This window comes from Lissotriton helveticus, chromosome 7 (genome assembly GCF_964261635.1).
Source record: "Lissotriton helveticus chromosome 7, aLisHel1.1, whole genome shotgun sequence".
In the NCBI taxonomy this organism is placed as follows: domain Eukaryota; kingdom Metazoa; phylum Chordata; class Amphibia; order Caudata; family Salamandridae; genus Lissotriton; species Lissotriton helveticus.
In genome coordinates this window covers 983,324,356-983,344,831 of record NC_136068.1, presented here as the reverse complement: position 1 = coordinate 983,344,831, position 20,476 = coordinate 983,324,356, and the positions used below count along the sequence as shown (strand labels likewise).

At 46.7% G+C, this 20,476-nt stretch overlaps 1 protein-coding gene across 2 annotated transcripts in view; it reads left to right on the top strand.

Annotated features, from left to right (window-relative positions):
• DCTN4 (dynactin subunit 4) overlaps nucleotides 1-20,476 on the top strand; it is a 138,489-nt gene that overhangs the window by 32,172 nt on the left and 85,841 nt on the right. For both annotated transcript variants that reach the window (XM_078653607.1, XM_078653606.1), the window contains exon 3: nucleotides 18,856-19,034. In XM_078653607.1, the coding sequence (XP_078509733.1) occupies nucleotides 18,856-19,034 (179 nt within the window). The remainder of the gene's footprint in view (nucleotides 1-18,855; nucleotides 19,035-20,476) is intronic.

Below are 20,476 nucleotides of genomic sequence, written 5' to 3'. Positions count from 1 at the left end.
TTTTACGTGCACATCCATCACTGGTGTGTTTCCCTGTGCTGTTTTTACAAGCATGGCTTGTGTCCATCAACTGAACTCTCGCCGTTGTGTTCTTCCAGTTTCTTCTGTGCGATGTCTGCTTTTGTTGGTGCTTAAGGAGTTACTTTTGACACGAAAGCCTGGGCATATAGTAAGGAATGAGGCTTGGCCTGCCTTGCAAGTTGGAGATTGGTTGTGAAAATTATTCTAAGTGGAACTGTTAATATTATTTAATTCTGTAATACAATCGCTGACCCCTTGAGTGGACCTCGGACCACAGGTTAAGAACTACTGGTCTGCAATGGTCCCAAAAGTTGTGAGGTGCTGGATTTAGCACAGCTCTCCTAAAGCAGAGAAACCCACGTTACAGGAAAGAATGGCATCATGTACAATATCGCACAATAAAAGGTGGCAGTATGGAAAGTGCTTTGTACATTACATCAGCAGCAGACTTTTAGAGGTACATATCTCCGTCCCAGTTCAGAGCAAAGAAAGCGTCAACAGGTTTTGTACGGGGCTGCAAAATCAGAACCGGTTTTCCCGCACTTGGTTGTACGTGAAGCTTCTAACGTGACAACAAGGAAAGAGTGGGATATCGTATTTTCTGTTTTCTCAGACTAGGAAGAAAAAAATACAAGTTACCTGCTTCTCCGGGGACTTTCAGACACATGACCCCTTTTTCATTCAGCCCAGACCCACCAGGATATAGCGGCATGGATTAGCAAATTTAGCGGCACAAATATTGAAATTTAGCTGCACAAATATGCAAATTTAGCGGCATTTTTGCGACACTTAATTTTACTCATAATCATTCATTCTCAGCCTTAAATCAATAGAAACTGTTTTAGAAGAGTATTCCGCTTTGAATTAGGCAACCTGGGATATGGAACAGAGGAAGCAGCCCACAGGTGAAAGCTGTTATCCCTTGGAAATGCAATCCTCCATTTGCTTTAGTATAGGTTCTGAGAAGCCCATCAAAGATGGCTTGGTAGCATCGCATCGGAAATGGCATTCCAGAACCTACCTTAGTGAAATTAAATATTTACCTAAGATCACACAATTTCAGCATGGAAGCCACGATTTTATCCAGATTTTCTGGTTTCACTGAAGTACGGTGAGAGGCCCCGGGCAGTGAGTCAGTGCCCCCTTTGTGGTAGGTCCAAGGGCCCTGTTGTGTGGTGAGAGGACCCCGGCCAATGACAGTCAGTGCCTTCTTTGGGGTGGGACCAGGGGCCCTGGTATGCGGTGAGAGGCCCCCTGACTGCCCTTGCAGTGCGACCTATGTGATGGAACCATAAGATGTGCCCACCCCCCTCCTATTTGAAAAGGCTCCCTTGAGCTAACGAGCTGATGAGCTCTGGTTGATGCACCTGCGCCCAGCGAGTGGTACTATACTGAGACCTGAGAAGACTTTGGGCAGCATCTCCAGCACACCCAAAAAGGTGTTACTCCCTACTCAAGAAGGACAATTATCCTCAAACACTTGTCTAGAGCTACACAGCACTGGGTGCACCAACAAGGGTGAAAAACTAAAGCCTGACACCGAAGAAAGTGTGATCATGCACTGCATTTATTATGATGCATAGGGGCAAACTGAGTACTGGAGTGTGAGGCAGTGTGCGCCCACCCCCCTCCTATTTGAACCATAAGATGTGTTAGTTAGTTTAACTCTCGTTGATGGCAGCGGAAGTTTCTGAAGGTCACGAGTTCACACGAGGCAAGGTAGACCCCTCCTATAATCCATCCATCCATCCCAGGGCGAGAAACTAGCAATCGCTGTTATTTGCAGTGCTTAGAAACGGGAGGAGTGTGGTATGAAGCACTACATACAAACAAGTCGATGTTACTATCACAATCACTCCGTCTTCCTGCTCTAGACTGCGGAGAACCTGGGATAACCCTGTTTTATTTGATTCCGGCTTGCAGGGTTTGCTGATCTGTTACTGTTTGTCTTCGAAGATCATTGCACCCCCACAGGCTTGTGCCCGTTTTGCTACCTCTGCCCTTCATGGCGCAACAAGGTCGTTTTTGTAGGCAGGGTATGAGCTGCTTGTACAACTGTTTTAAAAGTTCTGAACATGTGAGAATGTCACATGGGAGGGTTTGATGAAGAGGAATGAATAAAAACCACCAGATTAATTGCATCACCTTACTGGCTCGGAACAGGCACTCAAAACAGTGGGGTAGCCTGGGAAGGGAGGGATGCTGCGGATCGCGCACCCAGCCTCCCCCCACAATTGGGGTGCCATGTTACAGCCAGCTCGGAAAGCCAATGTCAGGCAGGCCAGGCCAGGGCCTTTGTTGGACCCTTTAACTCTGTTCCCATGATGCGTTGTGTCTGCTCTTAGGGGCAGTTGTGAGGGCCTGTGACCGGCTGGGGGCAGCCAATGCGGCCCTCGTAGAATTTACAAAACGCTGGGAGCAGTGAACAGTTGCGCGTGCCCCAATTCCATATGAAAAAGCATCCTCAGGGCAGCCCTCTGCTAAGAAATGCCCTGGTGTTTATCCTATGCCTACAACAGTAGTATCAGGGCAGTAAGCATTTGTGCTCACTGCACCTTTCTTCCCAGGGTATCACGTACACGGTGAAACACAGCATTCAGATGGTGTATCTCCATAGGAGAGCCTTCCCTGGTATATGCCCTATGCCTACAACAAGTAGTGTCAGGGCAGTGGGAATGTGCACTGACTGCCCCCTTCTTCCCAGGGCATCAAGGACACAGTGAAACATGGAATTCTGAAGGTGTATCTTCAGATGACACTGCCCTGATATCTGCAAATGCCTACAACAGTAGTGGCAGGGCAGAAGGCATGATCCCATTCTAACCCGTCAAACAGCACTCCAGCTGTGCACACAGCGCCCAGCAGAAGGCAGACCTTGCTTGGGCCATGCTGCTTTCAAACAGCGGCCTGTAGTGAACAAGTTTGGGAAATGGAATGCATCTCAGAGACCCTATCACCGGAAATGGTAAACTTATTCATTGCTTTATTTTTTCTGTGTTTTTTTTGTTGATGGTATATTTGTATTGTTTCATGCCTGCGTGGATTAGATTCAGGATGCTATTTTTATATTTTTAAAAAAATTTCAAGTTACAACAGTGACTCCATTTAAAATGGATGATCATACATGAAGAGAAAGGATGCATCAGGACTATGAAGAGAAAGGATGCATCAGAACTAAAGGGGTGTTTGGTTTTGTCATTGTCATTTAACAACCTTTTCCCTGCATTCCTTCAATTTCGCGGGCACTTTTGTAAAAATTGTGGAATTTTTACAAAAGTGCTGATTTCGTGGCATACCGCAATATCGTGAAATCCTGGAGGGTCTGCTTAAGTCCCGCCAGTGTTCGGCTCCCATGGCAGCGCACTCTGTAGAAACTGTTCCCATGGAGGCGCTTCAAAGCCTGGACACTACTACATGGGCTAGAGGCACTTCCGCTGTACTGTAGTCTACTTCACTGGGGTGGGTGTGCGGGGAGGAGGAGGGTCCCGTAACGGAAGTCTTAAAGCCTGCCCTGACAAGTTTTCCTTAGCTCGCGCGCATATGTTCACACTGTTTAACTTTGAGACCGCTCCTCCCACAGAAGGTCGCTTACATGAGTTACATTTCAAGCGTAGTCTTCTACAAATATCTTCGGAGGACCCGGAAAAGTGTAACAGCAACTGTGTAAATACAATGACTGCGCACCGAAACCTACGCCAAAACAGCAGCAGAATAACTAATAGAAAGGGTGCACCCACCTCCCGAGTGAATGACTTCAAAACCTCAAAAGAAAATACATTTAAAACCAGAAACAGCCACCATTGTTGAAGCCGGTGCCCCAAGTTCTGTGTGGGGCAGGATATAGAAGAAAGTGAAAGCGCACCATGCGCGTGCTATGCTGAAACGCCATCGGGATGACAGAATACCATACAAAACAAAGTGGAAGCGCGCCATGCACTGCCGCGACCCGTATGCATGCACATCTCCTGTCTGTACGCGTGCACATCTCCTGTCCCCCTTCTGATGAAAAATCTACGACCATAGATCTCGCCAAGCGAGCAGCGCATTCGCTGCGTCGCTAGGCGAGACTTAAAAAGGGGAGTAAGGAGACCAGACCAAAATGAAGCATCATGCGGAAACAGGGCATTTTGTAAACCGTTGGTCCCTGGAGCACCCTCTGATTTTAAATTTTAAATAATTTTTAATACCTGTTCTTGTGGAATCAGCACAGAGACTTCAGGTAATTTATGAGTCAGGATGTTATTGACTAGTCCTGCACCAACAACCTCCTTCCCTTTTGGTGTTCCATTATTTAGGGTGTTTGAAGATGGGATTTAGTTGTATAAGAGTTCAATATGAGCTCTCCAAGTGACCTCCATTATGTCCGAGTTGTGATGTTGGTTCCTGCTGTTTAGTAACTGGTTGATATGTTCCCAGAAGAGCTTGGAGTCCCTTAGTTTACAGGCATGGAAAAGTTTCACCCAAATGTGTTTGTGGAATTCTTTCTTGGCTGCCTTTGTATCCCTTTGTAACTCCTTTCTTGTTTTTAATATTAAGAGCAGGAGTTCCAGGGGTTCTGGGCCTTGAGTTCGTAATTGTCTTAAGTATTTGCTTAATTTTTGTTTTTGTTTCTTTAGTCTTTTGATGAACCAAGCTGCCCCTTTTGAACTTCTGCTTTATGGCCATAGGCATGTTTTGAGAATTTTTTGTTTACTTCCTGAATGAAAGACTCCCAGGCCTTTATTCTCAATCGCTCCACGTTGAATCTGACCAAAAAACTGGTGTATGTACCCTTGATACCCTCAATGCTATCCTTTTTCCAGCAGAGATATTTTAGCATTGTGTTTGAAGAGACATTTCCTTAGCTTTCGCTAGAATTGCGAAGGTTCCTAATCGCGTGAAAGATTGCGGTTGATAATCACTTTCTGCCCTATCTATTACTTGAAAATTCACAATGTACTGGATAAGATCGTGATCGTAAAGGTGTAGTCGATGGTTGAGCGTGTATTTTAGGTAACCCTTGTGTATGCTGCGAGGCAATCTGTCGGGCTTCGACCGTTGAGTACACACATTGAGAGATTGTCCAGACGGGCTGCACATCTATTACCGAGTGTATCGCTTCGATTAGAGACTGATATAGGCCCTATAGTGCCCTTTTTCCCTGTCATACTGTAAGTTCATGTTGAAGTCACCCGGCAATATGATGTTAGCATCGGGATAGGCACATTTTAATGTTACTAATGATGTCAATAGTTGTTCAATTCTTAGCCTCTTTTGTTTGGACGCAGGTTAAATGTAGATGTTGAGTATTATCCGACTGTTGAATCGCGAAGCGTCAAGTTTGACACACATCAACCAGGAACAATCTAAGTTGATAATAGAAGCATGCCATGGGATATCTGTTGAAATAAAGGTAGAAAGACTCCCTTTTGCTCTTCCATGTTTTGTGGCTCTCATTGCCGGGTTCAGGAATTCCTTATAGCCAACTATTGGTGGGGGATTTTCTGCCAAGTTTCTTGGAAAAGGAGGATGTTCTACTATGTAATAAATTCCATGAAGTCGGAATCTTCTATTTTTGTGCTCAGGCCGTACACGTTCCTAGAACAGATGTTGCAACCCTGATATGAATTTGGAGGTATTGAGGAGTTTGTTCATGCCATTCCAAAGGATGTGCCTACCGTATTCAGGTGCCGGGAACACGAAGGCTTAATGCTCCTGGCTGTGTGATCTGTACCCTTTAATGGGCTATGATGGTCCGGGCCTTTTGCTCCCTTTAGCAGGCTCTCTGTATGATTTGGTGGTTGTAGCGGGCTGGGATAACTGGGACGGACTACCTTTTTTAACTCGATGCCCCATTTGGTGATAGAATCCCTCTGCTGCCAAATCTGCTCGGTAAGGATGTTATAAACAAACGTGGCTGTTGTAATTTCTTGACCAATGTGATTCGAGTTTTGCTTGAACTCCATGCTTTCAATGTCGCTAGTGTTAATGTGACTCAGGGGAGGGAGGGCTTTGAATAGTTTAAGCAATACGCCTCTATTTAGGATATCATGGGTTTCCCTTGAGACATATTGGGGATTGAAATCCAATTTGTTGTTATTTGAAAGTACGCGCTGGGGCCCGTAAGCTGAACTCCTTTCCGTTACTTTCTTAACCACCATGACCTCCGACAGGATTGGGATGAATTCCGAAAGGATTGTGTGTTTAGTTGTGAATGATTTTCGCTATCCCTTACATAGGTACCTTCGTCGCCTCCCTGGCTTTGGCTGTGAGGTGTTTCCGGGTTGCGTCTTTCTTCTCTATCATTTTTCTCTGCCAAGTTGACCTCACCCGGGCAAGTTGTCCTGATTAGTCGTGGTGCTCCCTGCTATTAATGTAGATTTCGTAAATTGTGTTTCAGTGGAGAAGCGTGGCTCAGTGGTTAGAGGCGGCAGACCCGGAAGCTGAGATCGGCCGTGGACCAGGGTTTGATTCCCCGCCTCGGCGGGTCTCGGGCTCAAATATTCCACGGACTCGACAATTCTCGCTCCGGTGCCTACTCGACTCACGGGGTCACACTCTGCGACTCTGGGCAATAGCTGCCTTAATCTCCACTACGGCCCCTCGCGGCGGGTTGCCTGGCTTTCACCTTGTGGATAACCTGCCGGGGTATCTCACAGGGGAATACCAGGACGGGTTCCCTAAGCAAGCGCTTAGATACCGGGTCGGTGATTTGCGCTATATAAATACATGTACATTTACATTTACATTTCTTCTTCCTTACCGGAGGTTTAAATAAATTGTATATTTTTTCTGGGGTGGATTGCTCCCTTGTGTTATGATTTGGACTTCTAGGGATAACAAACGAATTAGGTGATGAAATCAGTTGCTCCTTGATGCTTGCTGCTTCCAGCTTCCAGGGTGTTTTGAATTACTTTATCTTCGCGTTGGTTCCTGTGTTGGGCGGACGATGCAAAGATTAAATTGGATGCCTGGCTAGTTTGTTTGCTTTTTCTTGACTTGCTGATAACTGCTTGCCTTTGTCTTTGAATGAAAGATCCAAGACACCTGAGTTGTCAAGTACTCTTGATGGTTTAGGTGTAAGTGTGTTTGCCTTGGTTGGCGCTGGGTTTGGTCCCATTTCGCTGGTTTTTTGCCCCATAATAGGACTGGAACGTTCTAAGTCCGTTTCCCTTAATACTTCTTTTTCTTTCTCGCCTTATGTTGCAGACTTAGTTAAAACTTCCCTGGTTGTACCCAGTAATTCTGTCAGTAGGGTTTGAACTGTCGCTAATGTATCCATTATTTGAGTGCAGTTGCAGTGACCCAAGTTGTTTCCTGGTCTCTCTGCACCTTCAGGATCATCTCATTAAAGTTGTGCAACTTTTGTTCAAACCCCTGAATGTGAATTGCTAGGATATTTAGAAGGTCTACTTGGGTGTCCAACTTATCTGCATGGTAGTTCATTGATTTGCCGATTGTATCCATGTTGTTTAACAGGTGTGGCCAGACTGAAGGTGTTGATGAACAGCTTTGTTCTACTGATGATGGGTGAGCGCAATGTTCCCGGTAAGGCGGGCAGTCTGAGAATGGCTCACTCAAAGATCCCAGAAGCCTACTGTGTAATTCCCTCTTTTGGGTGGGTGGCATCAAAGTAATGGTCCCAAGGTATTAGGTTGACATGGCGTCACATCATATGGTTTTACTTGGCAAAGATCCTGGCCGAATTGCTCTTCTGCCTCCAATGAGTGGAGAAATGGCTCGGTCTTATCTTGATTATTGGTGTTTGAATTAACAAGCCCCTGTAAATCGGGTGATGGACTCCCAACGATACTGTTGGCTTGCCCAAAGGACTCAAGATGTTTATGTTCCTCTGTTGTGCTAAGTCACTTTCATTATATCCATTGTGTCTGCTGTATCCAAGTGAGAATTGTTGTTGGTACTGACATAAGGTGTCTGAAGGGGACTGGAAATAATGAATTAGTGCCTTGATTACATGAGTTATTCCTTCTACAGGTTTTCAGAGGACGGAAAGGTTTAGATGTTAAAAATTGGAGTCTTTGAACTTCATGTTTGTCGCACATAATTTCCAATCCCATATCCTGAGGTTCATTCCTTTCGCCCTCACTACTATTGATACTTCTGTCACCTGGAGGGTTCATATCGGCCTCACTTTGAAGATCAGTGGCGTTATTAGTTAGATTAGTGACTTTAGAGGGCTTAAAATCGTGATGACGCCGATTTTCCTCAGTGGTTTTAATAGCAGCTTTTAGAAAATCGGTAATCCATGCCCTTTTACTGCTGTTATGGCAAGAATAGTGCCTAGTTGGAGCCATACAAGTTGCTTTCTTACTTCCTACACGCTTGGCTTGCGAGGCAGACTGTGGCTTTTTTTCTGTTGTAATTGACATGGTACTTGCATGGCTACAGACGCATCTGTTGGAGCTCCCCACTCGTGCCATACTTCTATGTCTTCTATATTTAACGGACGAAGCTCTGCTGAGGGCATACCGGGAAAGTTCTACATATGGACTGTGGTGTCAGCCTGGGGTCCCTCCTTGTCCTTTTCTTTTTTGGATGTGACCTGGGTATGCTTGTCATTTTTCTCCCCTCCTCTTGTTCTCCCTGAACGCATTCCCAGTTTTTTGCAGTCCGACATGGGGAGGTTCATCTGCTGGAAGATGCCCAGTGAGGGCTCGCGGAACACAAAAGAAAGAGGGTGGGGTATTGATTGGCCCTCGCTTTGAACAAACTATGGAGCTTGACAGATACCGTGGAATACGGAATGCCCAATGGTGGCAGGCAACGAGCGGCTAGACCAATCAATTGAATTTTTACATTTTTTTTTATTTATATATAAGCAAAGCCGCGGCTGGAGCGATGCGACGACTGGAGTGGTGCACTAGGAGTCTGAGCATCAATTTATAAACTGTTTGACCCCCCAGATGAGCGTTATCATACAACTTCAAGAGAGCTGGTGGGGGGAGCTCAGGTGCCTAGATGACAAGATGCCAAAGTGGGGCAGAAGCAATGTGGCATCAGGTCGCAAGTGCACTGTGAGCAGGGCTTACTGGGGCGCCGCAAGCCGCACCCAACCTAGTTGGGCCGACTCCGCTGACACTTAACTCGGCGGCCGCCGCTAAGGGGGGCCACGCTCGCTGGTCCCCGTTGCGCACCTTCACCTGCCTTCTTGCTGCTTTCTTGCTCCAAGCCACTTCCACCCGCCCTCGCCGCCACGTTACCGAAGTTTACGGGGTTTAGTAGGATTTAGCAAAGCCTCCACTGAAGACTGCTGGGTCTACGCGCCTCCAACCCCCCCACCCCCCCTTCCAACCGGGCTTGAAACCAATATTCATTCATTCAATCATTCATTCATACCCCCAGGCTAGATCGAGACCCACTAATTGAAAGAGGGGAGGTGTTTTTGTAATGTTGTTGCGATATTTGATACACCATTAAGTTGTAAAAGTAATTCAGTGCCTGGGGTATAGGTTCTTTTTTTGAAAAGTTTGAGTGGATGGCGACCTATGACCCCTTTCTCCCCTCTGAGCTCCTTGTTGTTAGATATAGATCGAGACCGGATCAAGTTGGCTTTTTGGATTGTGGGCCCAAGCGGCTCACGGCAGACAAGCAGCGTGGAGCAGCCTCCTCACACCTGGTAATTCTCTGGAAACTCGCTCACCGGAACCGGATTACTGTTGTAAATTCGATGAACATCAATCAGTATCTCTGGATGTGTACAAGACAGATAAAGGAAAGTAAAATCCTCACTCTTCTTTAAGAGAAATACAAAACTGAGAAGCCAACTAGATTTACATCTGATGGAATGATCAGAGAAAGCTCTTCTACAGCTCAAAAAAACCAATAAGAGTGATGAGCTTTTAGCGACGAGTGTGAGATGCATTAAAGATAACCCCGGAATCCACAGTGTCGGGCAATAGGATGGGGTTTTGACTGAGGGGAAAATGAAGAAGGAAAAACTTACTAGAATTTCATCAGAAGCTTTACAAAAGCCAGGTTTGTAAACAGGCAAGTGGGCCTGAGGATCAACATGAAGAAATCATAAGAAGAAATCCTAAGTCATGTTGCTCAACATCTCAAACGCTTCACCAATGAAGGTGGATGGAGATGACGTAGCATTTACTGGAAAGCTCATCTATCTAGTCATTACTATCCGACATGATGGAGGGGCAGGCAGAGACCTCAAGAGCAGTCTGAACAAAGTGAAAAATGCTTTAGGATGCTGAACAATGTGTGGAGGTTGTCTCAGTACAGCACCAACATCAAGCTGAGGCTTTATCCAGAGGTGCATTCTGTCCACATTCTTGTATGGATCAGTATGCTGACTGATCATAAAAAGCAACAAAACCAAACTGTCAACCTTCCACACCAGTAATCTAAGAAGAATGTTTATTATTTTGGCCATAAGCCATCTCCAACCTGGAGCTGCTCACAAGATGCAAGTAAAAGTTCATTGACACCATCATTATGAGGAGAGGATGGATAGGACACACCGTCGGAAGAGAACATGACTTCATCACAAGAACAGCTCTCCACTGAACCACAGAAGGCAAACTAAAGAGAGGCAGGCCAAAGAACACTGGGAGGCGAACTGTGAAAAATTAAATGAAGACCCTGAACTACAGCTGAGGCACCGTACAGAAATTTGCCCAAGGCCGAAAAAAGTGAAGGTCTTTCAATGGTGTCCTACACGCCAGTAAGCATAACGGTCAGTAAGTAAGCTTCAAAAGCCAATACCCACCATACCAGGCAATAACTGACTTTCTAATGCCCATACACCTGCCCACCCTACCACAGAACACAAATTCGGAATTGGAATGGGAAATCGTATGAAAAGTCGAAGAGAGGGTTGTTAAAAACCTACTTCACATACACACTAAGCCCTGATGGCCTGATTAATGTGTTCTGTAAACTCTTTGCCTCACTTTTGGTTCCCCAGCTAGCCAATGTGTTTAGTACCTTATGTGAGATCTAGGGTGTGTAAAGGAAACTGAGTGAAGCCCAAATAACTCTAATACATAAAGGCAAAGCTAAAGAATATTGCACTGCAGACCTAGAAAAATCTTCTCACTATGGCACCTCCGATTCTATCAGGTCGAGCTATACTTAAGATCTACTCCCCCTTTCTGGCGAGTTGACAAAACGGGTGTTTTGTACAGTCGGAAAGTGAAGGAGCAATAAAGATGCTTTTAAATCTTGTTTTTTTTTTCTTGTCACATTTGCTCTATGCTCAGAGACAGATGTCCGTTTATACTTATTTTTCCTTCTCGGACTGCAGAGTTCCAGGATTTTGAAAAGTGAACTGTCTGACCTGCTGTGTGAAATGAAAGACTGGGGTATTAGATTTTTCCGAACACGCATTTAAATAGCTAATAAGTCAACTGCACAAAAAGTTCAAAATACATTTTACTAGTTGTGAAAGCCTGTTTTTTGTACTCGTGCGATTAAAGTTTTTTTAATAGGATGAAAAGCAAATCGGAACACTGTGCAAATGATAAATGTTTTCTGAAACCCAATTTTCACAGGTTATTGTTAACACACTATATGGTTTTATCAGTAAAGCTGCAAGGTAGTGGGAAGGTTTTAGGCCATTTCTTGGAAATGTACTGTCGGTAAAGGACAGTGCGCTAAAATATCATGCCTTCGTAATATATTTCTTAAATGTGAGTGTATAAACATGAACTGAGAAACCACTCCTGCCAATGCTAAGATTAAACTGAGAGGCTAGTCGGAGATCATGAGGTCTAGATTCTTATTCGTAATCACAACAAGCATTTACAATGCAATGGTTTTGCCTTTGTTAAAGTTAGAGCTATTGGCATTGCTCTTGACACTCTGAAGCTCCACTCTGAAGCTCCACTCTGAAGCTCCACTCTGAAGCTCCACTCTGAAGCTCCACTCTGAAGCTCCACTCTGAAGCTCCACTCTGAAGCTCCACTCTGAAGCTCCACTCTGAAGCTCCACTCTGAAGCTCCACTCTGAAGCTCCACTCTGCACTCTGAAGCTGCACTCTGAAGCTGCACTCTGAAGCTCCACTCTGCACTCTGAAGCTGCACTCTGAAGCTGCACTCTGAAGCTCCACTCTGAAGCTCCACTCTGAAGCTCCACTCTGAAGCTCCACTCTGAAGCTCCACTCTGAAGCTCCACTCTGAAGCTCCACTCTGAAGCTCCACTCTGAAGCTCCACTCTGAAGCTCCACTCTGAAGCTCCACTCTGAAGCTCCACTCTGAAGCTCCACTCTGAAGCTCCACTCTGAAGCTCCACTCTGCACTCTGAAGCTCCACTCTGCACTCTGAAGCTCCACTCTGAAGCTCCACTCTGCACTCTGAAGCTCCACTCTGAAGCTCCACTCTGCACTCTGAAGCTCCACTCTGAAGCTCCACTCTGCACCTCCACTCTGAAGCTCCACTCTGAAGCTCCACTCTGAAGCTCCACTCTGAAGCTCCACTCTGAAGCTCCACTCTGAAGCTCCACTCTGAAGCTCCACTCTGAAGCTCCACTCTGAAGCTCCACTCTGAAGCTCCACTCTGAAGCTCCACTCTGAAGCTCCACTCTGAAGCTCCACTCTGAAGCTCCACTCTGAAGCTCCACTCTGAAGCTCCACTCTGCACTCTGAAGCTCCACTCTGCACTCTGAAGCTCCACTCTGAAGCTCCACTCTGCACTCTGAAGCTCCACTCTGAAGCTCCACTCTGAAGCTCCACTCTGAAGCTCCACTCTGAAGCTCCACTCTGAAGCTCCACTCTGAAGCTCCACTCTGAAGCTCCACTCTGAAGCTCCACTCTGAAGCTCCACTCTGAAGCTCCACTCTGAAGCTCCACTCTGAAGCTCCACTCTGAAGCTCCACTCTGAAGCTCCACTCTGAAGCTCCACTCTGAAGCTCCACTCTGAAGCTCCACTCTGAAGCTCCACTCTGAAGCTCCACTCTGAAGCTCCACTCTGAATCTGCACTCTGAAGCTCCACTCTGCACTCTGAAGCTCCACTCTGCACTCTGAAGCTCCACTCTGAAGCTCCACTCTGAATCTGCACTCTGAATCTGCACTCTGAATCTGCACTCTGAATCTGCACTCTGAATCTGCACTCTGAATCTGCACTCTGAATCTGCACTCTGAAGCTCCACTCTGAAGCTCCACTCTGAAGCTCCACTCTGAAGCTCCACTCTGAAGCTCCACTCTGCACTCTGAAGCTCCACTCTGCACTCTGAAGCTCCACTCTGAATCTGCACTCTGAATCTGCACTCTGAAGCTCCACTCTGAATCTGCACTCTGAATCTGCACTCTGAATCTGCACTCTGAAGCTCCACTCTGAAGCTCCACTCTGAAGCTCCACTCTGAAGCTCCACTCTGAAGCTCCACTCTGAAGCTCCACTCTGAAGCTCCACTCTGAAGCTCCACTCTGAAGCTCCACTCTGAAGCTCCACTCTGAAGCTCCACTCTGAAGCTCCACTCTGAAGCTCCACTCTGAAGCTCCACTCTGAAGCTCCACTCTGAAGCTCCACTCTGCACTCTGAAGCTCCACTCTGCACTCTGAAGCTCCACTCTGCACTCTGAAGCTCCACTCTGCACTCTGAAGCTCCACTCTGCACTCTGAAGCTCCACTCTGCACTCTGAAGCTCCACTCTGCACTCTGAAGCTCCACTCTGCACTCTGAAGCTCCACTCTGCACTCTGAAGCTCCACTCTGAAGCTCCACTCTGAAGCTCCACTCTGAAGCTCCACTCTGAAGCTCCACTCTGAAGCTCCACTCTGAAGCTCCACTCTGAAGCTCCACTCTGCAGCTCCACTCTGAAGCGCCACTCTGAAGCGCCACTCTGAAGCGCCACTCTGAAGCGCCACTCTGAAGCTCCACTCTGAAGCTCCACTCTGAAGCTCCACTCTGAAGCTCCACTCTGAAGCTCCACTCTGAAGCTCCACTCTGAAGCTCCACTCTGAAGCTCCACTCTGAAGCTCCACTCTGAAGCTCCACTCTGCAGCTCCACTCTGCAGCTCCACTCTGCAGCTCCACTCTGCAGCTCCACTCTGCAGCTCCACTCTGCAGCTCCACTCTGCAGCTCCACTCTGCAGCTCCACTCTGAATCTGCAGCTCCACTCTGAATCTGCAGCTCCACTCTGAATCTGCAGCTCCACTCTGAATCTGCAGCTCCACTCTGAAGCTCCACTCTGAAGCTCCACTCTGAAGCTCCACTCTGCACTCTGAAGCTCCACTCTGCACTCTGAAGCTCCACTCTGCACTCTGAAGCTCCACTCTGCACTCTGAAGCTCCACTCTGAAGCTCCACTCTGCACTCTGAAGCTCCACTCTGAAGCTCCACTCTGCACTCTGAAGCTCCACTCTGAAGCTCCACTCTGCACTCTGAAGCTCCACTCTGAAGCTCCACTCTGCACTCTGAAGCTCCACTCTGAAGCTCCACTCTGCACTCTGAAGCTCCACTCTGAAGCTCCACTCTGAAGCTCCACTCTGAAGCTCCACTCTGAAGCTCCACTCTGAAGCTCCACTCTGAAGCTCCACTCTGAAGCTCCACTCTGAAGCTCCACTCTGAAGCTCCACTCTGAAGCTCCACTCTGAAGCTCCACTCTGAAGCTCCACTCTGAAGCTCCACTCTGAATCTGCACTCTGAATCTGCACTCTGAATCTGCACTCTGAATCTGCACTCTGAATCTGCACTCTGAATCTGCACTCTGAATCTGCACTCTGAATCTGCACTCTGAAGCTCCACTCTGAAGCTCCACTCTGAAGCTCCACTCTGAAGCTCCACTCTGAAGCTCCACTCTGAAGCTCCACTCTGAAGCTCCACTCTGAAGCTCCACTCTGAAGCTCCACTCTGAATCTGCACTCTGAAGCTCCACTCTGAAGCTCCACTCTGCACTCTGAAGCTCCACTCTGAAGCTCCACTCTGCACTCTGAAGCTCCACTCTGAAGCTCCACTCTGCACTCTGAAGCTCCACTCTGAAGCTCCACTCTCCACTCTGAAGCTCCACTCTGAAGCTCCACTCTCCACTCTGAAGCTCCACTCTGAAGCTCCACTCTGAAGCTCCACTCTGAAGCTCCACTCTGAAGCTCCACTCTGAAGCTCCACTCTGAAGCTCCACTCTGAAGCTCCACTCTGAAGCTCCACTCTGCACTCTGAAGCTCCACTCTGAAGCTCCACTCTGCACTCTGAAGCTCCACTCTGAAGCTCCACTCTGCACTCTGAAGCTCCACTCTGAAGCTCCACTCTGCACTCTGAAGCTCCACTCTGCACTCTGAAGCTCCACTCTGAAGCTCCACTCTGCACTCTGAAGCTCCACTCTGAAGCTCCACTCTGCACTCTGAAGCTCCACTCTGCACTCTGAAGCTCCACTCTGAAGCTCCACTCTGCACTCTGAAGCTCCACTCTGCACTCTGAAGCTCCACTCTGAAGCTCCACTCTGCACTCTGAAGCTCCACTCTGCACTCTGAAGCTCCACTCTGAAGCTCCACTCTGCACTCTGAAGCTCCACTCTGAATCTGCACTCTGAAGCTGCACTCTGAATCTGCAGCTGCACTCTGAATCTGCAGCTCCACTCTGAATCTGCAGCTCCACTCTGAATCTGCAGCTCCACTCTGAATCTGCAGCTCCACTCTGAATCTGCAGCTCCACTCTGAATCTGCAGCTCCACTCTGAAGCTCCACTCTGCACTCTGAAGCTCCACTCTGAAGCTCCACTCTGCACTCTGAAGCTCCACTCTGCACTCTGAAGCTCCACTCTGCACTCTGAAGCTCCACTCTGAAGCTCCACTCTGAAGCTCCACTCTGAAGCTCCACTCTGCACTCTGAAGCTCCACTCTGAAGCTCCACTCTGAAGCTCCACTCTGCACTCTGAAGCTCCACTCTGAAGCTCCACTCTGAAGCTCCACTCTGAAGCTCCACTCTGAAGCTCCACTCTGAAGCTCCACTCTGAAGCTCCACTCTGAAGCTCCACTCTGAAGCTCCACTCTGAAGCTCCACTCTGCACTCTGAAGCTCCACTCTGAAGCTCCACTCTGCACTCTGAAGCTCCACTCTGCACTATGAAGCTCCACTCTGAAGCTCCACTCTGCACTCTGAAGCTCCACTCTGAAGCTCCACTCTGCACTCTGAAGCTCCACTCTGCACTCTGAAGCTCCACTCTGCACTCTGAAGCTCCACTCTGCACTCTGAAGCTCCACTCTGCACTCTGAAGCTCCACTCTGCACTCTGAAGCTCCACTCTGCACTCTGAAGCTCCACTCTGAAGCTCCACTCTGCACTCTGAAGCTCCACTCTGAAGCTCCACTCTGAAGCTCCACTCTGAAGCTCCACTCTGAAGCTCCACTCTGCACTCTGAAGCTCCACTCTGAAGCTCCACTCTGCACTCTGAAGCTCCACTCTGCACTCTGAAGCTCCACTCTGCACTCTGAAGCTCCACTCTGCACTCTGAAGCTCCACTCTGCACTCTGAAGCTCCACTCTGCACTATGAAGCTCCACTCTGCACTATGAAGCTCCACTCTGAAGCTCCACTCTGCACTCTGAAGCTCCACTCTGAAGCTCCACTCTGCACTCTGAAGCTCCACTCTGAAGCTCCACTCTGCACTCTGAAGCTCCACTCTGCACTCTGAAGCTCCACTCTGCACTCTGAAGCTCCACTCTGCACTCTGAAGCTCCACTCTGCACTCTGAAGCTCCACTCTGCACTCTGAAGCTCCACTCTGAAGCTCCACTCTGCACTCTGAAGCTCCACTCTGAAGCTCCACTCTGAAGCTCCACTCTGAAGCTCCACTCTGAAGCTCCACTCTGCACTCTGAAGCTCCACTCTGCACTCTGAAGCTCCACTCTGCACTCTGAAGCTCCACTCTGAAGCTCCACTCTGCACTCTGAAGCTCCACTCTGAAGCTCCACTCTGAAGCTCCACTCTGAAGCCCCACTCTGCACTCTGAAGCTCCACTCTGAAGCAAGTCATTGACAGTCACTAGTCAGCCCACTACCGAGCAGACTGACCCGGACCCAGCCCAGTCCATCCAGGGCTTTCAGTGGCATTCATCACAGTGTCTCACCGGAAGGCGGGCATCAGAGAGAAGCGGGAAAGGGGGAGGAGAGAGCTGACGACGGCCGGCCGGAGCAGAAGACGGGCACCAAAACAAGCGGGAGGGGGCGGGAAAGGGGGAGGAGAGACGCGCCGGAGCACGAAGGCGGGCACCAGGAAACAAGCGGGAGGGGGAGCAAGGGAGGTGCCGGCAATGCCGGAACAGAATCGGGGGCGTTCCCGGCGTCGCGTGACGTCGGCAAAAGCCAAAGAATGTCGGGAACGCCCCCGTGTCTGGTCCGGCATTGACGGACAGGCCCCTCGTCCAATGGCAAGGCTCCATTTACGGAGCCAGCCAATGAATGAGGAGGGCCGACCCAAAGCACACTACAATTCTCATCAGGTTTTCGCCTGCGCGAAAAAGATGCGCAGAGCGCATCTTTTTGGCGAGGCAAAACCTAAAAAGGAGGGACAGGGACTTGGTAGGTCCAGCATACAGACTCCTAGTAGATATGGCAAGAACGGAGGTATATAAGGGGGGGAGGTGGAAGACAAAAAAGAAGAAATGCGAGGAAAATGGAGGAAGTGGCTAAGCATCATATAAGGTTGTGCATGCAGAGTTACTAGTCCATGTGAATGGTGGGTCATGCATGTGTCTCAGCCAATCATAGTCTTCTTAAATTAGAATTTGTGGTTCATGGCCCAAAGTTTCCACACTAAACAATGAACTGTGTAAATAAATATATATATATATATATATATATATATATATTTTTTTTTTTTAAAGACCCTTTAAAAATCTACAAAAACATGAAATATTTACAGCGAGTTTTTCAAAATATACAGAAGACTGTGACAATGAAAAAAAATAAACGTGAAAAATAAACTTGATTGGTCTCAGCAACTGGTCATTTTTCAGTGCCACATTCCAGTCCAATTTTTGTTTTGCCCACTATGCCACTTCGACTGCCCATATTAAAATCAATATCTTTTCCTTTGGGAACAATAAATAAATACATTGATTACGAAGATGGTGGTTTACTCTGCTTATAAAAAGATGGTATAGTTAAGTTATGTTTTAGCTACGTTTAATATTAAGGATGCGTATCTGTGAGGTGATCATTTCATTTCCCTTATTTGCTTTTCAAGGGTCATGTTCTATTTTTTGCCTGTTTGTAGGATCCTAGTTCTGTAGGATGTTGCTGTAAGATTTAGATGTCCTTCTCTTTGGATTTGCTCACATGCCTGCTTCCCTTTCTTTTTGCTCTACAACATTATTGTGGAAATAAAAGTGGTATTCTTCAGCCTGTTTGGTTTTGCTAAGAGGATTCAGCTAACTCTAGTGCTACCTTTTTTGACGTATCTTTGCGTACCAGAGTCATCTTTGTAATGTGGTGCTTCTTGTCATGCGTGTTTAGTTGGGGATCATTTGTATGAGTCTTGTGTGTGGAGGAGGGTGAATGACCATAGCTGTAAGTAGAGTTACTTCTTGTTGCGACCCTTGTTCTTATAGGCCTTAATTCTGTCTTTTATCCAGGTAATATAACCATCCCTCCCATTGGTAGCTTAATGGCACTTGATCTCATCTTCATAGAGGACAATGACTTGGCACCTTAAACTACAAATATGCAGCACTCTTTCTTCCTCGCTTCGAAAATCCCAGTTGTTGCTTCTCCTCAATTCAGATCTGAACACTTCTAGTATACGTCTTCTAGTGCACTGTAATTCTGTTCAGGTTCTCTCATATTTTTAGCAATTTGGTGTTTTTGAGTGGACTAATATTTGTAAAGTAATATTATAGTACAATACTACACTGTTCCTCAATGCCTAAAGTCTCTCCCTCTTGATTATATTTGACAGGTGTGCCAACTGTTTTGATTGCCCTTGCTGTATGCACACACTCTCCACACGTGCCACAAGCATGCAAACTCCGCTTCCTGATGACCCAGCTAAGACCACCATGAAAAAGGCTTATTACCTTGCCTGTGGGTTTTGCCGCTGGACCTCCAGAGATGTTGGTATGGCGGACAAGTCTGTTGGTAAGCTTTGCCATTCTTTATGAGAAATGTGAATAATGCTTGTATATGTAGTTCACGTGGCTTAGCAAGTCTCTGAAGTAGGGACTTTGGTTAAATCCTCCATGTAATGTACATTCCTAGCTCTGATTTCTGTGATTTTTCTTTTAGTGACATTAAAGTCAACCATAAGCCCACATTGCCCCAGCATATGGAGCCCCAGCATATGGAGCCAATCAGCATCAAGATCCTGTTATGTTTTTTGAGGTTTTTGGTATTGTCCTGCTTTCTGATGACTCTCTATCCGCTTTATTCTCTGGAGTTCTCTTTAGCCCTCTGAACCTAAACGTAGAAAAAAATCTAAAATAGTGGTCACATATTGTGGTATTTTGGACTTCCTGTCAATGTTCTACTCTGGTTCCACCTATGTTGACAACCCGCTAAAGGTAGAAAATGTTTTTGTAGCTTAACAATTCCTGACCTAATCACAAAATGGAGGAATTATGCATCACATGTGAATATAGAAGAGCCATCACGCTGCAAAAGTATTGTTGCAATCCACAGAGACTACAAAGTGGTTGCATTTCTCTGCCATCTTTTGGTAGGGTTACTTGATGGTGTCCTTGTACCATGCATGCCAACCAGCTTTGTCTGTATGCAGGAAGGTGGTTGCAGGGACTGCCTGACCTGGCACTGAGCTAAATTTGCTAGCTGTCACCGTTAAATGAATCGGCATGAATTTTAGCAAGGTTCAACTATTAGTGAATGAAACCTTGTTCCCTTTTCCTATTTGTCTTGACTTTTGACCGATCTACTCAGTTTGACATTACCAGCAGAATTCTAAGTCTTATACATGTCTGCCAAATTGTGTGTTGATGCATTAAACTGTGCCATATTAGCAAATGAACAAACACTACTTTGACCCATGTCTTTTATGGAATTAAGTAAACCAAAATCATGAAAAACATTCCAAGTCTCTGCAAAATATCGTGAAAGTACATCAAACTGTGCCAAAGCTATTACTAAATCATAACAATTTTACCACTCTTTCACGGCTAAACTCACCTTGCCCCCTTAAAACAAATCTCTGCACAAAATCAAATATTCCTGCATTGGGTGTAATTTTCTAACTGCCTGACACATTTGAAGCAGATTCATACCACAGCACTAAAGTTAAAAACACATTAAAATGTTATTGCCATTATTAACTTTTCCCACCACCTTGATGGATTGGCACAAAACTTTGACATACTAATAGTTTCAAGCTTCTGTAAATTGTGTGCAGCTTTGTCACATAGTGGCAATGTTATTAGCCAATAAACACTTTTTGCCCCTTAGTTTTGAATACTGTATGTTTGGTTTGAAAATACCAAGAGTAATCTCAACATATTAAATGTCTACAAATGTCATGCATATTCCTCAAACTGGGAAAAAAGTACAAAAGTGTGAACCATTTCAAGCCTACA